The 26,658-nt window shown below is 45.7% G+C and overlaps 1 protein-coding gene across 1 annotated transcript in view; it reads right to left on the bottom strand.

Moving 5' to 3' along the window:
* Setbp1 (SET binding protein 1) overlaps positions 1-26,658 on the bottom strand; it is a 362,083-nt gene that overhangs the window by 319,284 nt on the left and 16,141 nt on the right. The window contains exon 2 of the mRNA XM_031366113.1: positions 20,520-21,150. Within this exon, the coding sequence (XP_031221973.1) occupies positions 20,520-20,984 (465 nt within the window). The 5' untranslated portion in view covers positions 20,985-21,150. The remainder of the gene's footprint in view (positions 1-20,519; positions 21,151-26,658) is intronic.

Genomic DNA, 26,658 nt, shown 5'->3' on the forward strand with positions numbered 1-26,658 from the left:
GCCAGGATTGGCCACAACAGTCCAGTGCCATGTTCTTTTGTTGTTGTTCTGTTTCTTTTACATCCCAGCATTGTGACAAGTAGAAAGTTTGTGTGTGTGTGTGTGTGTGTGTGTGTGTGTGTGTGTGTGTGTGTTCCCTAGACAAGCGATGGCTGACCATATGATCTTGGACAAAACATGAGACTCCACTTCAGTGGGCTCCATGGATTTCTCTGTGAAGCAGAATCGGCCTGAGGACCCCAAAGTTTCCTTTCTGCTTTTACATTCTTTGTGTGTCTGCACCCAACAGCGGTAATCAATGTGACCTTCTCACACAACTTCGGAGAGCACTACACACCACACGACCTTATGAAGAAGTCTTCAGAAGAGTCAACAGCATCAACTTTCTTTACAGCCAGAGTTTGATGCCAATCAAGCAGAATGAGAGTCAGGGATGGAGAAGGAAAAAAAAAAAAAAAAAAAAAAAAAAAAAAAAAAAAAAAAAGGCAAGATGTGGACTTCAGAAAAGCAAAATTAAGGTGCATGGAAACTATCTGTCTAAACTGCCCACATCATAGAGCAAGCAAATTTTCATAATATAATATAATACATTATATATAAATATAATAAACTGTTGCTCGAGATTCTGAACCAGTTATACCATCCTGGACCTAGAATGTTAGGCTGATGAGCAAAAGTGGAGTTTCGCCTTTAATTTTCTAAACATTTCAGCTTCTGGTTTCTTTGACCAGCCCCAATATCTTAGAAAGCTTGATTGGCAGCCCCTCTGACCTCATGCCTGTTTTTCACAGGACCTCAAGTACAAAGCTGTCAGTGCCCAGGAGACCCAGTGCCCTCCTCTGATTCATCTGGAGCTCTGAGTGTCCCATCTGTGCTGCATGCAATGCTCACAGGCATCAGAACCCCACAGAAGTTCTTGGAAGAGAGACTCCAGGTGATCTTGGCATCTCTACGTCGCCTGAAGACCACTTCCTAACAGGAAGGCCACTGGAAACACTGAGAGGGTAGATAGTGTCTCCAACATAAGACAGCTCGGCCTGCTGAGGACAAATCCAAGACAAAGGGCTGACTTGGAGGCTATGAGGAGCTGCTCTCCTTATCTTCTGCCTCCTGCCTGTACAAAACATTGGTTTAAAACCCAGAAGTAATAAGAAAATCAAAGTGAAGTCAGAGGAGAGGGATGGAAGGGACGGGCCCTCGAGACATCAGCTGGAGAAGGAAACCTGGAAGATCTCAGTATTGTTCTCCTCTTCAGCCCACAGCCAGCTTCCCCAAATCATCCTTTTCAAAAATATACCGACTCTGTTCAGAGCACACATACCTGTCCGCAGAGATACCCTCTCACATACGCATGTCAAGACACCCTCTCGTTGGCAAACAAGTGACGATATGCAAATCACTAGAAGCCACAAAGATTTGCTTCGGTGGGGGATGCGAACAAACAAGGCACAATTTTGCAAGTGGCCACAGATGGCTTAGCTCCTCCACTTACAATAGACACTAACAAGATTTGCCATAACTAATTCACTCTTTCACACCATTGCTCTGCCCCCTTACCTTCTGAGAGTGAAAAGTTTCCCATCGTGGCCATCTGCATTTTTGTTCCTTTCTCGTGCTCCAAAAAGTGCAGTTTGCCTACCCATGCTGTCTGTGAATGGGTTACATTCAGATGGCTAAATCGAACTAGGAGAAGTCACCTTAGAAAGTAACATATGCTGGCTTTTCTCATGCCCTCTCTTCCATGAAAGCCTTATTTGGAGTAGGAATAGAAAAATGTGTCCCTATGTCCTCTCCTACAGGATAAATTAGATGAGTTACAAAGTGCACATAAAGACCAGAAACACCCCAAGTGACACACTGAATGGATGCCCAGGGACCCTCTCTGGACTCCCTGGCTTTGAGTAGACTATCTCCTCCATTCCTGACCTCCCAGTCAGCCCTTGACCTGCATTGCCTGTAAACAGTATGCTGTGACTCTGACCTCCTCGTGCTAGACTGTCCTGGTTTGTGAAAGACAAACTCCAAAGACTACCAATTATCTCCCTGTGCTAAATAAGAGAAGCCGAGGCAGGCAGTCCTCCGCCCTATCAGGCCCAGCAGAGAGGAATCTGCCACAAATCTAAAATTGGGAGCAAAGGTCATCTATCATTAGGAATGAAGCCAGAAGGAAAGGGAGGCCTCAAGAAGCTAAGCACCTGCTCCTCCCTGGAGGTCCAGAGGGGGCAAGGAGGCCCAGCTGCCCAGCCTGGGGCAGGCCAGGTCCAGACCTACCTGCACAGCTGTCCCTTACAGGATGTCAGAGACTCCTCAACACAAGTAGCAAGCTGCCAGTGGTTTTTTTTTTTTTTTAAAAGACTCCAGGATGGCAGGCTGGCCTTCTCCGGGGCACTCTCTCTTTCTGCAAAGATCACCTACACATAAGGTGCCTTTGTGAGGCAGCCCTTTGCACCCAGCCCCTGAAACCCTGTCACCACACAGAAGCAAGCGCTCATCCATGTGTGTGGCCTCTTCCTTCCCCCACTTGCAGTAGGCTCAGTCTCATACTCGGACCTGGTTTGAGGCTTTTACTGGGCCTCTACTGTATTTTTGCCATCTTCATTTCTCAGAGCTGTGTTTTTATAAAAACATATACTCTTTTCTTCTGGATTCTGTCCCTTCTTGTCCACATTGCTGTCTTCTCTCTCTTCTTCTACACTGACTTCCCAAGGACATCCCCCGCCCCCGAGGTTAAATATACCAATACCACCAAGCACATGCGTCTTCCAGACCCTAGGAGAGATGTCTCTCACTCACATGTCAGCTTGCTCTGCTTAACGGTGCTTCTTCTCTTTGTTTTCAATTAGACAGACCATCCCTATCACTCAATGAAATTGACCAGCCAGTCACAAGGTATTTTTTGAGGATCGTTGACGTCGTCCTTCCCAGCTGAGTCGCCATGGGGAAGCCTTTCTGACTTGATTCCTACTTTGACATAGCTTACAAGTCAGACCGGAAACATCTCCCCAATGGGCTATTTAAGGAATAAGAGCCAGTTACCTCTCTACAATATTGCCTGGTGTGCAACAACTAGTGATTGAAGAAAATCCTTTTGATTAGATGGATGAATAAATTAATGAGTGGCTTCATGATGTTGAGGAAGAGTGGAGTTTAAGCAGGATAATTGGCATCAGCATTGGCATCCAGGGCCCGTGAGGCCAAGCTCTGTGGGCCCCTCTGAGTCCTACTTTTGCTTCTGTTCGGAAATCAGATTCTCCTGTGCTCCTTCCAGCTTCCCCTCACTCACAGCTCTGAGATCTATAGCCCCCGTGAAAACCTGATTCCAAACAGTGACCCACCTCCTCCAGGTACAGTCCACATTAGCTGGTGGAACTGAAAGTAGGTGCATTTTATGACGCGGGGAGCAAGAGTACACTGGGGTGCAGTGCATGGACGCCATCGCCCCCCACCTCACCCCTTCACCCCAGGTGCTACATGATACGCATTATCTCTTCATAATTAGTAGGATGAAATTTGTTTTCAAACATAACTTGCTATAGAAAAGAGAGAAATCACTTAGTGAGAATCTCTCATTTCAGATGATTCGATGCTGCACAAGTACCCCATTATAGTCAACAATCGCTCATACATGCACATGTACATTAAACACACACACACACACACTCACCTACCACATACACACACCACATTGTAAAACTCCACCCTCTTCTGTCTGCTCCCCACCCTGTGCCTGTCGGTCATGTTTGGGGTACTCTGTACATCTGTCTAAGAGAGTCAGCAGGTCCCCAGTGCTCTGGGTCCCCAGTGCACACCAACAGGAGGAGGCAGAAAATGATATGCCAAGGAGAAGGTTCATGAATTTTGCAGATTTTCACCAATATCCCGAATCATCATGTGGTCATTCTTGACCTCCGTGTCAAATCACCATAAGGGGCAATAAATGCACCATAAAGGCCACCCCCGCCCCCAGGCTTCACAGTCACAGCAGAACCAATAGGAAGTCCTCTCTGTCTGTCACCTCCTCCCTCTGCAGTACCCACTGATGGGAAAACAGAAGAAGAAGCCTGAGCTTCTGGGGGGTGGCTGAAATGTGACTAAACTGTCTCTGGTTTCCCAGACTTCTCACTGAGGTGGTCTCGTTTTACAGACTCGGCACGTGAGGCGCTGGGGAAGCTGTGGGTCTTCCAGAAGGCAGGGTCTCATCTCAGCTTCGGCCTCCTCCGTACTGCTGCTTCAGGAGCTCAAGCTGCCTGGGAGCACAGAGGGCAGGCCCTGTGCTCCCTGCTTCCTGGCTGAATTGCAGAGCCCAGGAGAGTCGCTCTTATTTGCTGCCCTGCCTTCATCTATCACACAGGAGTATCATCTACCTCGTAATTGCCAGCCCACAGCGATCGGGCTTTCCACAGAAGAGTTTTTCCTTTGCCTCCAATGTGTAAGGCATAGCCTTCAGAGGGAAACCTGAGGACCTGGGAGGGTGGACACCGAAGGTTCTCCAGAAACACCCTCGAGGATAATAGGACATTTTCTTGAGTCAGCAGTAGGATTTGAGTCAGGGGACAACATGGAAGTGTCAAGAAGACTTGTCCAGGAGTTGGTTCTGATCTTCCTAGTTTGTTTTTGTGTTCTATTTTCTGGTTTGTTTGTTTGTTTGGTTGGTTGGTTGGTTGGCTGGCTGGCTGGCTGGTTTGGCCTTTCTCCTTGCTAAGCCATGACCATGCAGGCTCTTAAAACAAGGGGGGGGGGGGTCCTCCATCTACAGCTGACAGTAGCAGCTGCAGCCTCCGACTGTCCTGCAGAATGGCAGGGAATCGAATCAAAAGGAAAAGCAAGTGGGGCAACCTTTCCTAGGGGAGCGTGAAACCCAGTCCCAGCCTTTCGTCAAACCCAGCAGACACAAGCCCTGATTGGAGGTTGCTTCGGAACAAAGGGAAATTGGTATTTAAAAAAAAAAAAAAATCTCCTGAAAAGCAACTCAGCAGATGGTTCCCTCCTGAGCTCCAGGAGGGGTGGGGGAGGGGCCGGGAGAGGGATGCTGGGGCAAGACAACTGCCACCAGGATACAGACGACTGAGAAGTGACAAAGATGGGCGATGAGAGCTGACCTCTCACCCCAGAAATTTCACAAAGGGTAATTACACCATGTGGCGGGTATCTGGGCCCGGAGGCTGACCATTTCCAACCTGCAGCTGTTGTCAGTCACAGCCACGTTGGGGGTTTTATCAACAACAGAGTGAAGCCAGGCAAAGAGAGGCCATTGAAGGAAGCAATGGAAAAGCTTACTCACAGGCTATAGTTAGTCAGAAATCCACATCAGTGTGCTTCTAGAGAGGACTACCTCCTAACCCTCCTGCTCTGTTAGCACTTCACAGCCCTCATGGTGACTCACTCAGAGGCTCTTCAGGACGAGTAGAAGGAACAAAAAGGCACTATTAATCCCTTGTTCTGTAAGAGGAAACACAGACCCCTTTGTTAAAGGCAGTACTGGTATTTGAACCCAGAACCCCAGTTCTGTAGTCACATCTCCTTCTAGCAGGCATGACCAACCTGTGCCCCATGGGTATCATTATAACAATGAATGTGAACACGAATGTTGCGAACTTACTTACTACACAATGTGACTCCCCCCTCCTCCCCCCCCCCCCCCCGTCTGGTTTTCGTGTAACTCAGTTTCATAGTTTTCCCGTCATGAGCTTTGCAGGTGACATCATGTCTCAATGGGAAAAGGTGAGACCCACCACCCACGAGGCTTGGATGGCAATGCACAGCGAAGTGTTTCAAATGGGTCATCTGCTGAACTCCACCTTTTCACTCCAAAGCAGCGCGTGCCTTCCACAAACCCATGAAGAACTTTGCCTTGAATCTCAGTGAGCTCATTAGCCAAGAACCCAACATTACTGGAACCTCGTTTTTGTCCCAAGTCAACCTGCTCTTGGGACAGGAACCTGAAGACTGTTTTCTAGCTGTGCCAATACCAGACAGAAGCTATAGCCCTTGGGAAACTCTGCGAGGCTCACCTTCACCCACAGCCTAGACCTAAAGAGTTGTACAAATTAGGCAGTGACAAGTTATTCAGCACTTCTCGCATTAAAGATGCCCCAGCCAGACAGCAGTGAAACATCTTTCAATGATGGTATCCTGTGGCTGCAATCCAGGGAACCTGAAGCTTTAAGCCTGTCCCTCCCCTAGCTCCCGTAATTAGCTGTAACCTCAGGCAAACCATTTTAAAAGCCCTCCGAGCCCTTTCCCAAGTCAATAAAACAGAGAGGATTAACAGTTACTTCACTCAAATGTTCAAAGAACATACCAGAAAAAGGCAATGGTTGGACACAAGTGAGCACACTTTCTCACAACAGTAGGTAGATGTGATGTCTGCTACCTATTTTCCATGCCATGTCCCACCTGCAGAATATTTTGACAATCGATTATATTTCCCCAGGATTTCCCTAGCTGTACTGATTCTCCTAGGGAAACCAACGTTTCCTTGGTAACAGGTGGCAATGGGGAAGGGGTCCTAGAGAGGCTCCTCAGAGAATGACACAACCTCATTCTATGATTCAGGTCAGCTTCTGGTGGCTAGAGGCTCTGGCGGTTAGCCTTTGGCTGAGCTTCCTCGGGTGGATTCAGCCTCTGGACTTGATCTCTCTGTCTTGTTCCAGGTCTACTGAGTTTTCCCCCACATTGCCATGCCTCCTTGGAAGAAAGAAGGATCATTTTCTTTCTCAGGTTCTTTCCCATGGGCTTGGGAGCCAGACATGGAGTGCACATGTAATCATGTAATGCCTTTTTTTCCCCCTTGGCATTTCTTCACCAGGCTGTTACTGATGGCCATGTGAAAGGGAATAAGTAATAATGTAAAAAAAAAAATCTTTGTTTTCTCTCTCTGACCATGGAATTACTTTTTTTCCCCCTCACTACCGCCAGTCTCTCTAAGCTGGGCAAAAATTTGGATCAAGTTTAGAGACAAAGCAGAGAGCAGACAGAGTGGTTGGTGAGCTTGGGTCAAAAGACTCCTGGCCAACATCAAGGGAGCTGACACTACTTTCGATCACAGGGTCCCTTGGCGGTTGACTTTGTATGGAAGTGCCACCCAAGGCTGCAGAAACTTTAGACGGGAGTTAACAAATAACAAGTTAGTTTATGAGGGACTTGAATGCCTGTCTGCACAGAGGGTCACAGACAGGCTTGGCCTCCTCCTATGTCATCCTTGGGAGGGACAAAATATCATCTTGGCATCTTTGTACTTCCTAGTCTTTCCATGTGGCCCCATAACAACAGCACCATCTCTAAGCACTGGTCACTCCCATTCCATCTGTCTATTTTATGGCTCCTTCTCCCAAGAGATACAGGAAGCAAGGGGAAATCAAAATGAGGTGCAGGTGACATCTTTTGGTGTTCGCTGTAAGGGAGCTTCCCTCTCTTGGGTTGAGACTATAAGATTCCTAGCTCTTCTGTCTTTCCTTGGTTCACCAGGCTTTCACAGCTCAGGTCACTGCCTCCTGTCTTTTGCTACATGTATGCTCCTCTGACTCAGGTGCCTCTCATCAAAAAGGGATGGCTATGGCCATGTCATGTTTTCTGGATGTCTGTATCATCATGTGATGAGATCGATATATAACTTATATCAGACAAAGAGGTGATATCTGATCTCTATGATGAGCTCTTTTAATTTTAAAACATTGTCTTACCCATGTCCCACCTAGGTTCTGAAGACGAGTAGAGTTGTCCTTGTCCTCTCAACATGGTACTCCAGAGAGATGCCTCTTTCTTTCCTGGTATCCTACTGATTATTCCAGGAAGGAATCAAGCATCCTACTCAGAGAAGACCCTCATAGCTTTTCTATGGGGTTAAGGGAGTAAGCTTGGCTTGGCTAGATCAAGGCAGCTTTGGATCCTGACTCTCACTGCTCAGGAAGAGCATGTTACCCCAATTCTCAATAACCTTGTGGAGGCCAGTTCTGCCTAGCAAAAGAAACTCTCGCACTGGGCAGCATTGATTCCCAAGCAACCTGTGAGTCCGTATGCTCTAGATTCTTCTTGATGAACCTCACAAACGTTTTTTCCATAACTGGGGAAAAAATGTGATAGCTAAACCTTAAAACAGATCCCTAAACCTGAAACCTTAAAAACCTATAAAACAACAAAAAAACAAAAGCCTTAAAACCCATTGCAACGTTTACTACCATTGATCGACTTCCTCTTCTGTCACCAATCATACTCCATTTTGAACTCTTCCTTATTGGTTTGCTTCAGACATTTCTATCTTTAGGGTATAAAGATGTGTGGAGTTCCCCAAGTCTTAAGACATTCCCTTGAGAATTAAATCCAGGGTGGAGAAATCCCACCCACTTGTACTTTTTTAACCCAAATGGCAATTTTAAAACAGAGTCCGAAGTCATTCACACAAGCAATCCCCTCTTATGGGGAAACTGGCCGCATTTGGTTTTGCTTGGTTTTGTGTCTTTCCTCATTTAATTATTTACTTTTTTACAGTCTCTCATGATAGGGACCTTATGCCACCGAGATGAAGGGAATATTCTAGAGATACTTCTAGCGAGGGCTTGTACCCAATATTACAGGATTTAATTCTCAAAGAGAGAGGCAATACATGTGATAGCTAAACCTTAAAACAGATCCCTAAACCTGAAACCTTAAAAACCTATAAAACAACATAAAAACAAAAGCCTTAAAACCCATTGCAACGTTTACTACCACTGATCCACTTGGATTTGTTTAAATCCAAGCTGAGGGAGGTGAGAGCCCAAGAGCATTGGTGTATAGACCTGTGTTTTTAATTCTTCTGTGGCGATGCTCAGGGCCACTGTCAAGGACACTTAGAGAGAGAGAGAGAGAGAGAGAGAGAGAGAGAGAGAGAGAGAGAGAGAGAGAGAGAGAGAGAGTCTGAAGAGGGGAAGGAGGGTGTGCAAATCGTCTGCTCACTTTGAGGACCTTAGGCATGCAGCAGGGGGTTGGTTCCCTTCTCCACTCGAGCCTCAATTACTTCTCTTCCTCTCTCCTTGGGATCATCACAGACAATTTCTCTTCTAATTGCCTGGAACTTAAGGAAGCAGGTTAATATCTTACTGTAATACTGTCTTGTCTCAAGACAAGTTGGCTGAGAGAAAATTTGGACAGTCGAGTAAAATCCTAAACTCTAGGACTATCTTAAATATGGGCCTGTTTTGTAGGAATCAAGGGAAATGGCCTAAAATGTCTTAGGTTGAAATCTCCCTGGTACTCTGCCGGAACTGGATGCTGGACAAAGAAAACAAAGGGAGGAGAAGCAAAGTTTTCTGCTCCCCGTCAGTTCTGAGTCTATAGCACAACCGCAGAGGCCATGGTCCTTTTTAATCAGAAACATTCAGTAATAAAAATAAAGTAGGTAGGAAATTTCTCTAGGGAACACAAAGACGCCACTGGGCAACTAGCACCCGTTGCCAACAATCTAGACCTGTCTCCTGTCTTGAACTTGCTTTTCTTGTAGACATCCAAGCCCCAACTGTCCGTCTCCTCTGTACAACAGACCCTTCCTTGCTTCCTGCTGCCTTCCCTAATGGGTAACATTTTTGTTTTGTTTTTGGGGTGTTTTTTTTTGCCTCATGCCAGGACTTCCCAAGACTATTCTTGAAACTTACTAACTCATATAACTAGGTTAGCCCAGAAGCTTTCAATAACACAAGCACCTCAGACTCCACAGCCTTGGCTGTACAAGGTTCAGAAAGACCCCAGGAATCCCCGCAGGACATGACCACACTGTAGGGTTAAAGGCACTTCAGGCAGTACCTGGCAGACAAACAAAAGCCTCAAGAACTTGTCCCCTCAGGGACTACAGATGGAAACTTCCCCCTCCCTGACGTCTCTGTCCCGTGTCATTTGTTTCTTTTCAGTATTTCTGAGTTATCTTACAGCAAAGGGAAACAAAATTCAGCTTGTTCCTAAAATAACTGAGGAGCAAACCTGTGGCTACTTAGATTTCTTTTCGTTCCAGCTTTATGTTTTACAAACTGTTTTTTTTACTTTAATTTGCTTGCTGCTTGATATAACTTTAAAATGTGATGTGTATGTGCTTATCCATGAATGCAAGTATTTAAAAGATCTTGTAAATACATACTTGTGAACTAAGACAGTCTTCACTTCTTAAAGCTTACCAAAATATATGTGTGGGTGTGTTAAATGCTTCATAAAAACTTAAAGTGATACTTGTTCACATAAAACAACATTCACTGAGGGTCCTAAGATAAAGTTTTATTAGGTTATAAAATTTAACACTGATACAGAGATTATGACTTTTTTCTACAACAGGTTTTTAAAAAATATTTTATTTCATGTGTGTAATAAATGGCTAAAAATAGAAAATAAAAACACTGAGATTTGGTTGAGATGCCTCAGGGTGATACACATTATAAGTCCTTCTAGGACCGATTGCTAAAAATCTATTGTTGAAGACTAATATTAATATACAATTACTAAAGTATAAGATTTCGTTAAGGTTGTAATACATGTAAAATGAGAGATATGCATGTTTGTCAAATACCTCTATTATATTTCCTTTTCAAGTTGGAGGTTATAGGTGATAAAATACCAACAAATTAAAAATCTAGGTAAGTATATAATGACCCCTCCAAGCATATTCAGGACCCCTAAGCATATATAGAACCTCCAAGCATATGCAAGACCCCCCCCCCGAAAAAAAATAGACATGAAAAACTGAGCCAATTTTTGTCTCTTGCCTCTCAAAGTCAACTACATCCTGGGGACTTAGAGGCATCTCCCGAAGGATCCTACAGCTCTGGGTGACTGCATCCTCCTCATTAGGGGGGCCATAATGTTATTGCAAAGTACAGAAGAGCCTTCTAAAACAAAAGTGGCCAGGAAGTGGCAAGTTCCCTCTCCAGGGAACTTGATCCCCCCAATCATCTACACTAGTGTTAACATGTCCAGGTTTCTTCCTCTCGGAGAAGCTTCAAAACAAAACAAAAACAAAACAAAACAAAAAAAGATAAAGCACCCGACTGTTAGCATCAGGACATCCAAAGCCTGTGGTGATGCATGGGCGGGTCCACAGACCTGTTGCCAGGGCAACAGCCACCAAATTCCCAGAATCCATTGGGCTCACCTCCTACCTTTACCTGTGGCCATACATCACAACCCACATATATATATACAAATATATATATATATATATATGTATATATATATATATATATATATGTGTGTGTGTGTGTGTGTGTCATATATACATATATATATGTGTGTGTGTATATATATATACATTTGTATATGTATATATATGTATATATATGCATATATACATATATATATATATATATATATATATATATATATATATATATATGGGGAACATTCCTCTCTCCCCCTCCTCTCTTTCCACACCACTACCCCCTCTCTCCCTCTCAATTAAACCCCTTACCAGTGGAACTGCTTGGGCCTAGTGTGTGGCATGTTCTGACGTGACCCGCTATTCTAACACATCACCCACTTTCCACACCTTTGGTGACACCCACTCTTGAAAGGTGTCAGGACTGTGGATGGACCCATCCTGTCTTCTGACCCAAGGCTTCTTTTGTCACTCCAGTGCCTACTGACCTTGTATTGACTCTGAATCTTAATGGGTTCGTTTGCTTGCCCTCAGATCCCTGACATAACCCTGAACCTTGGTACTGTCTGTCTGTGTATATATATACATATATATGTGTGTGTGTGTGTGTGTGTCTATGTATATATATAATAGATGTATGCATGTATGACACTCACAGCCCAGTGTGACAGTAGCCTATCATCTATTGAAATGCAAGTATTAAAGTACTGTAGCTGGAACAGCCCGAAGAAGGTAGAGGGAAGAGCCAAGTACCCAGATAAATTGCTTTCTCCCTCCTTGTCCCTTCTAAGGACAGAGATGGAGAAATGAAGAAGCGCTCCATTGTTCACTCAGATAGATCACTTTAAGTACACCCTGACCCACTGGGAAAATACCTGCTCTCACTTAGACCCCCCAGAGGTCCAGGCTCTGATGAGTTAGCCTGTAATTCCAGATCTGAACCAGTGAACCAACAAACCTGGCACAAAAGGCTGCTTACAATCCTATGCACGGTTCTCCTCCTAGATGAACATTTTTTTATTGTCAAGGCACAAGCACCCATCTTAAGGGGCAGATGCCACACTTCCTGTCCCTCACAATGACCCTAGCCAGTGCAGGATGCTAAGACCATCTGGGAAAAGTACCCAGTAAACAAGGACTACAAAACACACTAAAGTAACCTGTAAGCGATACTAATGATGATTATCAAATGGCCTCACCGTGTAGAAACTGCTTGGACTACTCAGAGCAAAGAAAGGCCTCCATTGTTTCTCCGGTGAGGTCACGGGCCAATGGGGAGCTGAGGGAAGTTGACTCTAGTCATGGAGGTACCATCGGGGTGTGTCGGGGGTGGGGTGTTGTTACAAACCAACAAACTGCAACTTCACAGAGAAATTTCCACTCAAGATGGCCAGGAGGCCCTGCCCTTAGGGCATCAGCTGGAATACTACAGGAGCTGAGAAGATACTCAATAAACAGTACAGCGCCCGCCTCCTGCAGTGTGTGTCCGTGGCAGACCACAGTCTGACACACGGAGACTGCGTCTCAGCTTGCACACCTTTTGCACTGGGGGCTCACTGCTTCCCTTCTAACACTTAAGCACACTTATGGTGAAATATGACTGTGTATTGAGGCTCTGTGTGTTGAGGCTCTGTGTATTGAGGCTCTGGCTGTGTTTATCTATACCTATTGCCCAGGGACCCTTTTAGCTCTGTAACCTTGGCTTCTCCTCTGTCCCCCTGGACAGAGTCCTTTTTGGGGTGAGTCTCCACGGACTTATTGTCCCACAGGGTCAAGTGAATCCCATCACCTACACAGCTGTTCCTGTGCAATGATGACCTTATAGTTTATGGAGAACGACAAAAGCCTAGAAGCCTAGAAGCTTTCTTTAAGGCTTCATGGGGAATATTTGTCTTTGTTTAAAGCTGTCAGAAGCTGGTAGCTAGGACTCTGGCCCTGGAAGTGAGCATGCTCCTGCCACTCCCCTGTGCCTGAGCCACAGCAGCACCCAATCACATCCTGGCCAAATAACCTGCCTGTGAACAAACAAGGTTGGTGAGCAGGTCCTGGGATGTCGTGCATGTAACCCTTGGAGGGGAAGACAAAAACAATTGTTCCTTCTGCCTTTCATTGATTTAAAAAAGAAAAAGAAAAAGAAATCCAAGCCAGTCCTTGAGGAAAATGCCTATAATTCTGGCATGAGAGGGCTGAGACAGGAGGATGATGGTTTAGGCTGGAACTGCACAGCAAACACTTGGGGGGCGGGGGACTGAACATCTTGTGGGAGAAAAAGGATAGCACTACTTTCTGTGTGGTGGAATCCAAGATGGAGAAGGGGCCTCCTTTGCAAAGAACACCAGTATAGTTGCTGGTGGTTGAACTATATGTGGTGGTGGTCGCTTTGACGCATCAGAGCTTTCACTCTGAATCATCAGTTTCCTCAGCAGTAACCTTGGTTTGTCACCCAAATGACCGCAGAGAGAGAAGACCTTTAACATATCTCTAAATAAATCCCATAGCAATCGTCCCACGACCTCACTGCCACCACCCAAAACCAGGTTTCTCTGCTTTAAGCCTGTTCATGCAGACATTAGCAATGGGTGCTGAGGCATCCTCCAACTAACACATGCGGCATATAGTCCAAGCCTCCCAGAACCCAGTCCTCGGTAGGTCACTGAACCTGCCCTGTGCCCACAAAGAAGAATTTCAGATGCACTGTCAGAGAAATAAAAAACAGGAATCTAAGCAAGGAATGCTGACCATCAGGCCTCCACACAATGACAATAGGAAGTGCTTGTGTGGGGCCTGACCTTAATGCAGTCCCTGCAGTTGGTAAGTTCAAGATGTTGAAAAAGTTGCCCAGGACGTGTTGAGCTAGCACGTCCTACCACACCCTCTCACTGTGTGGTCCTCACCTGCAAAATAGACATGGTCCCTCAGGGTGTGGTGCTCACCCCAAGGTATAGGAATGAGCGTCCAGCTAAACAGCACTCAAGCTTTGTTTCGGTTCTTGTGAGCGCACTGACCCCGAGTGACTCAGAGTTCACCAAACAAACAAACAAACAAACACCAAGATGTCCTTAGGGAAGTCCAAGTAGGAGAAATTGACTACCAAACCCAGGAGGAAGTAGGCCAGCTTGGTGATTTAAACCCTCAGAGAGTCCCAAACCCAGAAAAACCTACAAAACAAACACCAAGATGTCCTTAGGGAAGTCCAAGGAGGAGAAATTGACTACCAAGAAAATATTAAACCCAGGAGGAAGTAGGGCAGCTTGGTGATTTAAACCCTCAGAGAGTCCCAAACCCAGAAAAAACTACAAAGCAAACAAACAACGACCGAAAAAGAAACCAGGTGCACGGTGGGAAATAACTTAAAAGAGAAAGAAAAAGAAAAAAAGAATGTTCTCTTTGAATGCATGTCTTATCGCTTTCAAAGCTCAGCTCTGTCATGTGCCCCATGACTTTTGATATACTTCGGGGGGGAACAGGGGGAGTCTGGAAGGGGCCTAGTTTGATGATAAAACAGTTATGAAGACGGAGATCGTCATCTGTGTGGATAACTGTCACACTCTTAAAGAGGATGCCTGGCCAGATCAGCAGAACACTAGCAAGAATTCAGACGTGGAGACCCAGGAAGGCAAAGGCTTCCCGCTGAGTTTTCAATAACGGTCTTTCAATTTGCTTTCTTATTCCTTTGCCTTTACCTGTGCGGTATTTCCCTGTTGCTCTGGGAAGCACTACCTCTCGAGTAGGGGCATACATTCTACAGGTGCTATTTTAGCTATGAAATAACCAAACAGTCCCCACTCAGTAGACATTTCCCCAGTGATGAATAAATAAGAACGTGTTTCTTTAAAAGGATAAATAAATAAGCCATGGCAGAAGTCATTCATCAAGAAGATAAATTCAGCCTTTTGTGCAAAGAAATGGCTCACAAGACTCGCCCTGCTTGCTGGCCAGGTGCAGCTGCCATGGCAGAAGCATCAGAGATACCCAGGAGTTAGAAACACTGCATCCCCATGCTTAGACAAGCAATGCAAGGGGGAGAAGACCAGAGCAGGTGCTATCCAACAGGAAGGCAAAGGAGGGTTACCTGAGCCACAGCAGGAAGAGGGACACAGATTGACGCTCATAGACACTGACTCATAGACCCTGCGTGGACTGGAGGAGGAGCAATTGCCAGACAATCTGACCCCTTAATAGGTCCAACCTGATGTTAATCTCAGGCCAACCCCTGCCTAGGAGCCCCTGCCCCGAAGCCCCTTAGCTCTCCAGTCCTCAACAACTCAGTACATCCATTAGCACAGAGGGTCAAGAGAGCAATGTGTTACTCCTCCTATTCCAAGAAAGGTGGGGAACACTGGAGAAAGCCCTCTGTGCTGTCAATCACTTTACCTAAAGGCTCTTTCTCCCTCTCTGTGACAAGCATCAATTCGAATCCTGACAGAGCCTGACAAAACCCACTCATTCCTATCAAGAGTATGTCAGTTGCCCTTCTTCCCATCCCTAGCATCCATATTCCTTTTCCTGCTTAGACTTTACATGTTTGACACAAGGGAGGCGCTGTCTGAGGATGGAATAACAAGAGGCTTCTTAGGAGAAGACCACACTTAAAACACAAAGTATGCCAGATGCAGGACGGTGGTCAAGGTGTGGTGGCCAAGGCTGAGTCCACACATTCTCTGGATGACAGTGGGCACCCGGTAATAGGAGATGTAAGTCCTTGGATCTAGAGGAAATAATTTCTACTGATTTAACTAGCAAGGAAGAAAAATCCAATCTCGTCAGAAGACATAAAATAGATGGTATATTTTCATCAAAGGTAAATAAATTTGATAAGTGCAATATAGGAAAATAAGACGTAAGCTCACAAGAAAGCTACCTTGTACGCTCTTCAATATTTAGAAGTAAAGAAAATGCATCTTCCTGTTCTGTCTGGGGGAGAGAGGAACGATCCTGAACTCCTGACCTTCTGAGACTGAAATACATCACCTTTAGCGTATAACAGAACCAGCTCCCAAAGCAAACCTTACCCATTCTCACTCATCCTCTTTCAAAGCAACCTGAACCACAATTTCTTCCTCTTTCAATGACTATTTATGGGCAAGATTTGTCCTATGGGCTGACAGGAGAGGCAACACAGTAAATCAGAACTCTTACGATGATACGTGCTGAAGTAAATTAGCCAGTTTCCCTCTAGTCTTTCAAGTTACGCCACATAGGAATTTTCATCTAGATTTGGCAGATGAAGAAACTGGCCCTCAGAAACGTTACAGTAGGGATCCAAATAGAGAGAGTCGAATGAGTGTAGCTCAAATATTCCCACCCCTCTTCTTCCTGTTGAACTTAGACTGGTGTGGCTAATCCCCTGTCCTCACACAGAGCTGCTAAGCTCTGAGCTGAGAGCACTGTCAGATCTACCACTGCTGGAGCTGCTAGTCTCATGTGTGTTTTGAACCTGCACTTGCCTCTAGAGATTCATCTTCATGTTCTCTGTTGTTTTTACTGACTGGCCGGAATGGAAGCCAGAGTGAGCACAAGTGTTACCGACTCAAGTAACTGTAGAAGTAACTCAACGGTCGCTCCGCAAAGCCCCAGAAGTGTGTTCTGAGCATCTAAACCCACCCGACACGGCTTACACACTTTCCATGAACCGACTGTCGTGAGCCCTCTGCTGAAGGTCATCCGGACCTCCGTCCTCACTCCCTGTGCTGGTTTAAAAAGTAGCATTAGCCTTGAGGCTGTGAGATACTCTTTTCGAGATCTTCCATTGGAGTGACTATGTTCCTTCACCATCCACAAACGCTCTCTACTTTGGAGGGTCAGTCCTAGGTTTGAAATTCGGAACAAAAGTGCTACAGAGTACTGAACACGGGTCTCACCATCATCGTCCCAAGGCTGTAGACCATTGCGTCTACGAACACAGTAGGGAAGGCACTTGTAAAGGGTAAGCCACATTACAATTTTCCCAGGGAGCTTTCTTTCTCTGAAACAATCGCACGGGACCCAGTCTAAGCTCTCTTTGCTTGAGGCTGTCAATCACCAGAATAAACTATTAATCCCTTTGGCTTAAATATAAAAGAACATACCAGAACAATCAACTTCTCTCTGCCTCCAGACTTGAACCCTGAGATGCTCAAAACCAACCAAAAATGAAACACAACACTTGCTGTGCTGAATCCTGTCTCTCCCCTAAGTCCATTAGATAGTCTTAGGAGAGGTGAGGCAATTGTGTGTCGCTCCGTGAAGTTGGAAAATGGTGTAGATTGAGCTTCCTTCATTGCTTTTCCCTTTATTTACTAAAAGACAGAATCTCTCACTAGACCTGGAGTTTAGCAAGACCAGCTGTATAGAAAGCCCTGGCCACTTTCCTGTTTACACTTCTTCTGTGCCAGGATTACAATTATACCAGACACATTTATGAAGATGAAGAAGAAGAGGAGGAGGAGGAGGAAGAGGAGGAGGAGGAGGAGGAGGAGGAGGAGGAGGAGGAGGAGGAGGACGATGAAGAACATAGGTTCTAGGATCCAAAGTAAGATCCTTACATTTGCATGACCAGCACTTTACTGACTAAACTTTAAGCTCAACAGGCCAGTGTCAAGGCAACAGCTGCCCAGCACTACCATTGCAATAATAAAGCAGTCACAGACAAAATGCCATCGAGTGGACTTGGCCTCACTCCGTTAAAATTTTATTTATGGACACTGAAATTTGAATTTCAAAGAGTTTTAACATACTTCAAAATATTTCTCTTTCTTTGATTTTTTTTTTAAAAATCTTTTTAGAAATGTAAAAACCAATTTGTGTGCGTGTGGGCTGTAGAAAAACAGGAAAGGGACTGCATTTGGCCCACAGGTTGTGGTTGCTCACCCTTGCTCAGTGTCTGAACGTGCATCCAAATGCATCCAAATGCCCCCAAGAAAACATCTCCACCCACTCAAGGCCCAGGTCCACGTGGCCTCTTGGCACTTCCCAGAGTAGGACTTGGTTTCTAGAGGTAGCCTTGTGCCCACAGCTTCAGAATAGGGCTCATTTCTCCAAGAGCCAGCAGACGACTGCATCTCAGGGAGAGGTATGGCTTGGTGCTCACAAGACACCATCTCCGGCCTTTCCCTATCCCTGACAGTTGTCATGTATCTCTAACTTACTGTTAGTAAATTCTGCAAGTTCCACCACTGAATTTTCCCATACAAACTACAGGCAGGGTTTCCACACGGACCCTCAACCTCCACGTTTACTTGATCTCTGCAGAAATGGCAGGCATCTGAGACTAATGGAGTCAGTATTCTAACGCACTAGAGATAAGAGATTGTTCTTGCCATATTTCAAGGAATTACAACCCCATGCTAATAACTTTATTTGTTCACTCCTGGAAAGTAACAGCTTTCAGAGTGAGTACATGCAGAGGAGACAGAGACACACAATATGAGGCCAGCGTCTAAGAGCTGAAACATTTTATAAGCTCCTCCATCACAGTGACATCATAAAACGCTACTGCGCGTTGGAATCCAGCCCCTTCGTTTCCACTCCTTCCAACTGGGAGACATAAAAATGCTTACCACATGAGGCAAACCACATGTTCAAATAAGGGATTTCATCTTCCTTTCTAACAAAAACACCCGCTTCCTGGGTGAGAATGGCTGGCTTCATTCACAGATCAGTTTAGACTAAATTTGGGGTTGTACCCCAAACTGTGAGCTGCTACTCAAATCCCAATATGGTGGGAATAGAGAGAACGTAATTACCATAGTTACAGATTTCAGGAACCCCCTCAACACACACACACACACACACACACACACACACACACACACACACACACACACACATACACACATACATACACATGCACTCACATACATATACACATACACACACAAACATATACATATATACACACACATACAGACTCTGACAGCGCATAAAGAACTGGGCCACCTCTGGTCAGAGACAATAAGTACTCATTTCAAACCTAAGACACACAACTCCAAAGCAACAATGTCACTTTATAAGTGACTCAAAAGTTCCTGTCAGGTATGAAGATAACCTTTGTTTTCAAAACAGAGAACTCATTAACCACTGCAAAGTTGTAGTGGAAGGAGGGGAGTGTGTGACCCAGATGCTCCGGCAAATGAAGCCAACATTTATTCCTCCCTGTCCCAAAATCCAAATGTAGCAGTGAATCAAGTGTCCTGGTTTCCCGGTATTGAGGCTTCTGGATGAAGGTGGCTCAGTTTTAAACCCAGGGCAAAACTTGTTGAGACAACTCTGAGCAGTTATGGAGTTTGAAAGAAGCTTCTGGCTCCTATCTCTGGCTTTTAACACAAAATATCAGTGAGAACCCCTGGCACAAGGGTCCACACAGTTCTGTGGTAAAGAAGCCACACGACTTCTGCTCAGCTCTTTGAACTGGCGCTGTGACGCTTACAGGACAGGAACACTCCAGAACATTATCATATCACTTTAAGTTCTTATACCAACCTAGTACACAGAAATAATTACACATCAGTGAAAGGCAGAACCTGATTAAAACCTATCACCTGAACCAAAAAACTTTGTCAACTCAAGTCTCTTTCAGAGCCATGCCAAAGCTACCTAGATTCCTGGAGGCCAAAGCTTTCTATCCTGGACCTGTCTTCTGCTACCACAGGCTGAGTACCACACTCCTCCCCAGAAGGAAGCTCACTATAATTCCACACACATGTGACATAATACAATAAAATAGGGACCCAACCATTCCCAATACACTGATACTACCAAGCACCTCTATCCGAATGCCTGGGTTTGACATCTAGTGAGAAAGTGGACCAGACTTGTTCAACCCAGAGCCTTAAAGGCTCACCATGTCTCAGACGATAACCCGGTCAGCTGCGCCACAGAGCCGCCTCTTTCCTAGTATCCTCCTCTGATATGGCTCTCTGATGGTGTGCTTTCAGGATGACTATCTCTTGGTCACAGGGAAGACTTTAAGAGTAATGGAAACGGGGCTTTCTCGGAGCATTCACCCTAGAAAGACCTACAGCACTAACAAATGAAACCAAAAGTTAGTTTGGGCACTTCTTGGCTGCTCTGATTGACCAACTAAGAAAACAGATGCAGATGTCAAACACAAGCAAAACACAAAGTCCCTTAAGCTTTTGCAAGCCTTAGCTGACCTGGCCTGTGGGCTATCTCCCAATGAGCAGGATGCGTTCCCAAATCATACTTCTCCAGTCGCTTATGTTTCCTAGCTGCGTATACACTATAACGATAAACTCAACATTATACCATATCGTATCAGAGACTTGGCTGTAGACCCTACATACTCCACAGAAGAGGCTGGTGATTCAAAAGCAGATACGTAGACAAATAAATTGACTTTTAAACGTTGGTGACAAAAATAGCAAAACCAGAAACAAAACCAAACCTGCGAGGCATGGTTTCCTACCTTCTTTTTGGAGTGGTTTCTCTCTTCTTCCTTTGTAGCTTTGCTATTTTTCCCAGTACGGGACACCTTCTGGTCCCCAGACTGCTTTATGGTGATCTTGATCTCAGGTGGGCAGATATAGTTCTCCAGGTTTTTGGGGGGTTTCTTAGCCCGCTTTGTGGTCTGAATCTTCAACTTTAAACTCCCCTCCGTGAAGTTGGCCTCCTTGATGGAGAACTCCTGCTCCTCCAGGCAGTCTCCAGCCACCCACTTCTCACTGTCTGCATTAGAATTGCAATCCACATCTCGTCCAGAGCCCAATTCATCCTCTTCCTCTGGCTCCATGCGTTCTCCACCCACAGAGATGCCTTTCATGGGCTCTCCTGAACAACCAGGAGCTGCCGGGGACCTGGATGAAGAGCCTGGAAGGAATTCCGACTCGCTCCCTCTTTGACGGGAGCTACTTAACATTTCCCTGGACTCCATGATAATCCTACAGTCTTCAGGAGTTCTCAGGATGGGGAAAGGGATGAAGGGGAGCAGAAAAGATAAAAAAAGAAGACACCCAAAATTCCAAGAACAAAGTAGTCCAGCTGTTGGATTCAAGGTCCCAAGACCGGAGATGTGATGAAGTCCTCAGAAGGGATCAGATCTGCAATTGAGAAGCAGAGAGGTAATTGGCTATGGTAGGAAAGAAGCAGATCCCAAGATATCCAATGTCAGCTTCCCACAGGCCTACAGTATCAGAAAATCAATTCGAATTGCGCATAACCAAACTGGATTACACCAGAGCACAGGGGAACCCCACCAGGCTCAGGATGGGTTATTGTTATTTTTTATGGCTCCAGGTCCAATAATAAAGACAAGAGAGGTGAGTTCTCAGCCAGTCACAGTGAGGGGTTTCTTATGTTGAAGCCACAGCAGACTCCATGACTCCAACCACAATGACAGGGCAGTCTGGATGCTGACACAGGCCTGGGGGACTGTATCAAAGTGATTTGTTTTATCATTTCTCTCTTCCATCTGAGGGGGAATTTGCAAAACGAGAAGAGCTGCACCCCCGCCCCCCACTTCTGTAGGGAGGACATATTTGAGTCCACTCCTGGCTATTCCTTATCACATGTCATTCCGTGAACCACACGTCATTTCCAGGATGCAGACTTTTCTAGTTTTTGTTATTGCTGGTTTGCATGTTCTGTCTTTTGTTCTGTGAGACCGGGTCTCATGTTGCAGCCCAGGATGGCCTGGAACTCACTGGGTAGCTCACGCTAAACTCTAATTTGTATCACTGCTTCAGACTCAGCTTAGCAAATGCTGGGAAGATCCATGTGAACTACCCCACAGGGCAAGCGATCTCTTAAACTTAGATGTGAGCATTGACCAGAAAACCAAAGCCTTCCAATAGGAAATCACAAAGAACCCTTAGAATTGATGCAAAACAGACTTCAACGTGTTTTGTCAACAGAAACATAAGGTATTTAATCATTTCCATTACTTATATAAAATAGCCACTTATACAATTTTTGACCTCCTTTTTTTTGTTCCTTAGATGAAGGGTCATTATGTCCACATTACAGAACAGCAAAAGAGAGGGAAACAACATTTCACAAGCTATCAAAAGTATCAGGAACCCCCACCAGCATCTTCCCTCTAAGACAGGAAGAGAAAACTCAGGTTTTCTCCAGATAATCACAGGCTGAGCCAACTCTCCCTTTGACTCACCCCATCCCTTCATTCCCTAGTTCAGACTCCTGACTGCAAAAGTCAAAGGCAAGGGCCGATGTCCATCTTAAGAGAAAGTCTACTGTCCCAGAGCTATAGCAACTGCAATATCTTCTTCCTAACTTAAGAATGAGCCTTCCTTCCTTCCGAGCCTTCCTTCTTACTCCACTGAGCCCTTTCCCTCTTGCCAGCAGGGAACACTCTACACATCGTCTGTGTCCACCTATGAGCTCAACAGTTTAAAGAACTGGTCAGCAAATGTGCCTACCAAGTGTGCCTCACGAGGCTTGTAAGGACACACTGAGAATGACCAGGAACTGGAAGCTGACAGCTGAGTATGTGGCTCTAAAACCAGCATATTCTCAGCCAGTACCCTGCTAGAAAGCCAGAGGAGGAAGCAGCTCAGGTAAGAACCTCCATTCGTGCCATGTACCGCAGAGAAGCCCAGAAACACACTCAGGTCCTCGAAATGGCTCAGCCCTGCACATAGCCCTGCACACAGGCATTGCACACAGGCATGCTTACAAGAAGTTTGGCTCTGAGGAGAAATCAGTAGTACATTTTTCTTCTGAAAGTGATGCGTCTGCCCTAGTAAAGTCACGAGTGCCTTTGCTGAGGCTACCAAGAAAAACCCTAGAGAGTGACTTGAGAATCAGGCGAGCAACGTAACTGTGTATCTTCCTGGGTTGGAAAATTCATTTGGACCACAAGACACTTGCTTTTTGAAAAGAAATTCTAAAGTCTTTACCTCCAGAATACCCATGTTCCTATATTCTTCAAAACTTTTGTTTTCTAAAGAGTCACATTTAAGTCAACTGGGGTGGTATATGCCTGTGATGCCAACATTTGGGAGACCGTGGCAGGAAGATCACAAGTTCAAAGCCAGCCTGGCCTACACAGTGAGTTCCAGGACAGCCAGGAGTATATAGAAAGACCCCATCTCAAAACAAACAAACAAACAAACAAACAAGCCAAGGTCTTATCAAGTCAACATCCATTGGTTCTATTCTTATCGGGGGCACATATTCCAGTATCACCCTATCCTATCAAGATGCCTTAGGACAAGGCCTTGTTGATTGCTGGGAGAGCCCAGTGGGCAGTAAGCTTCTCTCCATCTACATGCCATCTCCAAACACATTGGAAGCAGTTTCTTTTGTAAGGACAACAGCACCCAAGGTTTATCCCCTTAGGCAGTTATCACCAACACTATGCTTTAGTGTCTCTGTAACTACCCACATAATGACCCTCAGGCACAAGTACCAATGCAAGACATTAAAAAAAAAAATGCAGAGACTTCCTCAGAAGCGCTTAGCAATGCACCCGGACTTCAAACCAGAGCTGGCAGATACTGGGAGGAGATGAAAGAAGAAGCAGGACCAGCTACAGATGAGCAGACAGGCTCTGAAGTGGGTACGTAATTACTAGGAAGAAAGCATCTCCCATTTGAAAATGGTTTGCTTGAGATTTTCATATATTTAACCGCATGAGTCAGTAACTATTTAGATACGGTAGTAAGAGATCCATAAAAATAAAGATCCAATTCAGCAATTGTTTCTCAATTCCTCTAAAGAAGAGCACGCCCTTGATTAGAGATTTGGAAAGCATCTCTAAAGAAGGCTACAGTATCAGCCTAGGGACTCTCTAAGAAGAAATCAGGCAACTAGTAAAGAACTGGTAAAGAAGAAAGGCCCTGGTGGGGGTGGGGCATGGGGGGATGGGTGACTTGTTAACCTGTCTGTCCCAGAAGTAAGAGAATCTGAATTAAGGTCTCCAGAACCCACTCCAGAAAAGACGGGGACTCCAGTACAAGATGGCTAGCTTGCCATTTCCGCCTTAGGAGGTATAGTTGGGATTCCCAGAAGGAGGATGCTAAGGAAAGAGCAAACTGATGTCTGCTAAGGGTGTGACTCCCAGTGGGACTGGTGAGAAGGACAGCGAATAAAAGGTTATATCTGGATCATGAAGTCCTTGAGTGAAAGACTAGTGAGTGTGGATTTCATCTGTCACTAGGGGAATGAAAGCTATGAAAACTCAGTTTTAGAGCAACACAACCCTCATATTGTTTCAGAATTGGGAAACCGGACAGTAAACAGATAGTTGCCCCTGCTGACATCTGATTATGATTTCTTGAGGACCGGTTAGAGTTTGGTGTATGGTTGGAGTTTCTCATGCAAGCACTATAGACAAAATAAGGTCAAAACACATAGCCCCAAGCTTTCCAAACAACCATTCCCACCTGACGCCCTGGTCTCATCCTGAGTCTCATCTGTAAATAGCCAGCCGGCTACTCAGCCCCAAACAGTCTCCACAGAGCACTCTTTGCACTGACATTTTCGTAGAATCAGTTCTTACGTTTGCAGTCACGGATCTGTGCAATCTTCAGCACGGGACTGGTCCTCTCTAAATGTTTAGGCCATGAATGAAAAAAATAATAAAAATAACAAGTCTAAACCTGAGCTGTACAGGGTGCCCTGTCTCCAGTGCAGCCCAAGCTGACTGTAGGTCCTTCCCCAGTGCGTACATCTCCTCCTCCGTAACAACTTTCCAAACTCTGGGTAGCAGCTCTTACTACCCAGCCAGAGTTACATTTCGCCCCGCTGTAGAGATTGCCTCTAAATGTCAGTCTTTTATTGTCTTCTGGTTGTTTTGAGCAAATAAATCTTGTTTTTCGAATTCAGCAGCGATTCACTCTCAGGCTGAAGCCAAGTACAGCTGAAAAACACCCAAGTTCTCCTCTCTTCCACCCTGAGTTGGGGCACTTGGTTTCTAGAAGTTCCTTCCGAATGAAAATGTATTCATCTCTGACAGCTATTCAAAGCCCTCCTCCAACATTAGCCCCACCCACCCCAGTCAAGCTCCACCCACCCAGAAAGGCCTGGTCAAATTTCCTGCCTATCCTGGAGATGACGATCCAGACAGACCCTGTGCCCACATCAACCCCAACACCTTAAAAACTTAAACTAAAAGAGCTTTCAAAAGCACAGAACAAAGAAACCTAACCTGTCTGTTGACTTCCCCAGCCCACAATACTGCAGTTCTTCAAACGCCCCAGCAAATACCTGCCGGCCTACACACACACACACACACACACACACACACACACACACACACTGAGTTTAGCGGTGAGTCTGCAAATGACTTCCAGTCCCTGCCAACACACACACACACACACACACACACACACACACACGTGTGTGAGCACAGTCCCACACTCAGAGATGGGGGAGCCCAAGCAAGGTGAAGGCATCTCGACCTGTTCCCATTCCTGCAATCGGCGGCTGGCTCGGAGAGGCCAACAGGAGCGCACAATGGACACTCTGTGCTCGGTACCCTGCTGCCTCCGGTGCAACACAAGCTGACTCTTCTAGGGCTGCCTGCAGGGCTGTCCACGCAGGGATGAAAGGTTGCTTAAGAAATAAGTCTTCAGCAGCTCCGGAGAAGCAGTGGAGCAAAAGAAGGGCAAGAGAACGCGCAATGAGACCAGAGTGTGGCAATGAGGTCTCTACCCTTGGCTCCGGCATTCAAAGGCTGTGAGATGCTAGCCACTCCAAGCGCCTGATTCCACACTTCCCTCAACAAGGAGGGAGCACTCCCCATGGTGCAGCTTTAGTATGTGCAGCCATAGGCCTACGGGGACACTTCCAATTGAACAGTTTGAACCCACAACAGTATTTCTGCAGTGCTCAGGGAAAACCCACATGACTGGATGGTGCTTATGCTCAGGGGAGTCCTAAACAGTATCTCCCCGCTCCCTTCCAAGGCTGAAAGATACAGAGATTTTTCCTGCCTGAAGGATATGCTCCACTTGCCACCTGGGAAACTCTTATTCTGAGCCTGTAGGAAATGATGTCAATTCTGAAACTGCACACACTGAGCCAGGGTTCCCGTGGCCAGTCCAGCACTTTGGCTTTCCTCAAGCTCCCAGGAACTGGACGGCCTGGGGTTTGAGAGCAAGTTCCACAGACCTTCTGTTCTGTACAGTTTGCTCATGAGTGCCTTGACCACAGGGTGCCCTCAGTCTGCGTTTGTATCATCCCCTCCAAAGCTTCTTAGGCCCTGCATGATAGGCATCCATTGCATTTGAGCCATTTGCCATCCCAGTGCCCAGCACAGCAGCCAACACAGAGCGGGCATTCAAGAAATGTATGGGCTGGACAGTGGTGGCGTGCGCCTTTAATCCCAGCACTTGGGAGGCAGAGGCAGGTGGATTTCTGAGTTCGAGGCCAGCCTGGTCTACAGAGTGAGTTCCAGGACAGCCAGGGCTACACAGAAAAACCCTGTCTCAAAAAACAAACAAACAAACAAACAAACAACAAAAGAAAACAAAACAAAAAATTAAAATAAAAAATTTAAAAAGAAAGAAAGAAATGTACTGGACTGACAAGATAGATACGTAAAAAACTGGGCTTGGCGTCTCAGATTCATCCACTTCCCCTGC

This window comes from Mastomys coucha, unplaced genomic scaffold, assembly GCF_008632895.1.
Source record: "Mastomys coucha isolate ucsf_1 unplaced genomic scaffold, UCSF_Mcou_1 pScaffold13, whole genome shotgun sequence".
Classification (NCBI taxonomy): domain Eukaryota; kingdom Metazoa; phylum Chordata; class Mammalia; order Rodentia; family Muridae; genus Mastomys; species Mastomys coucha.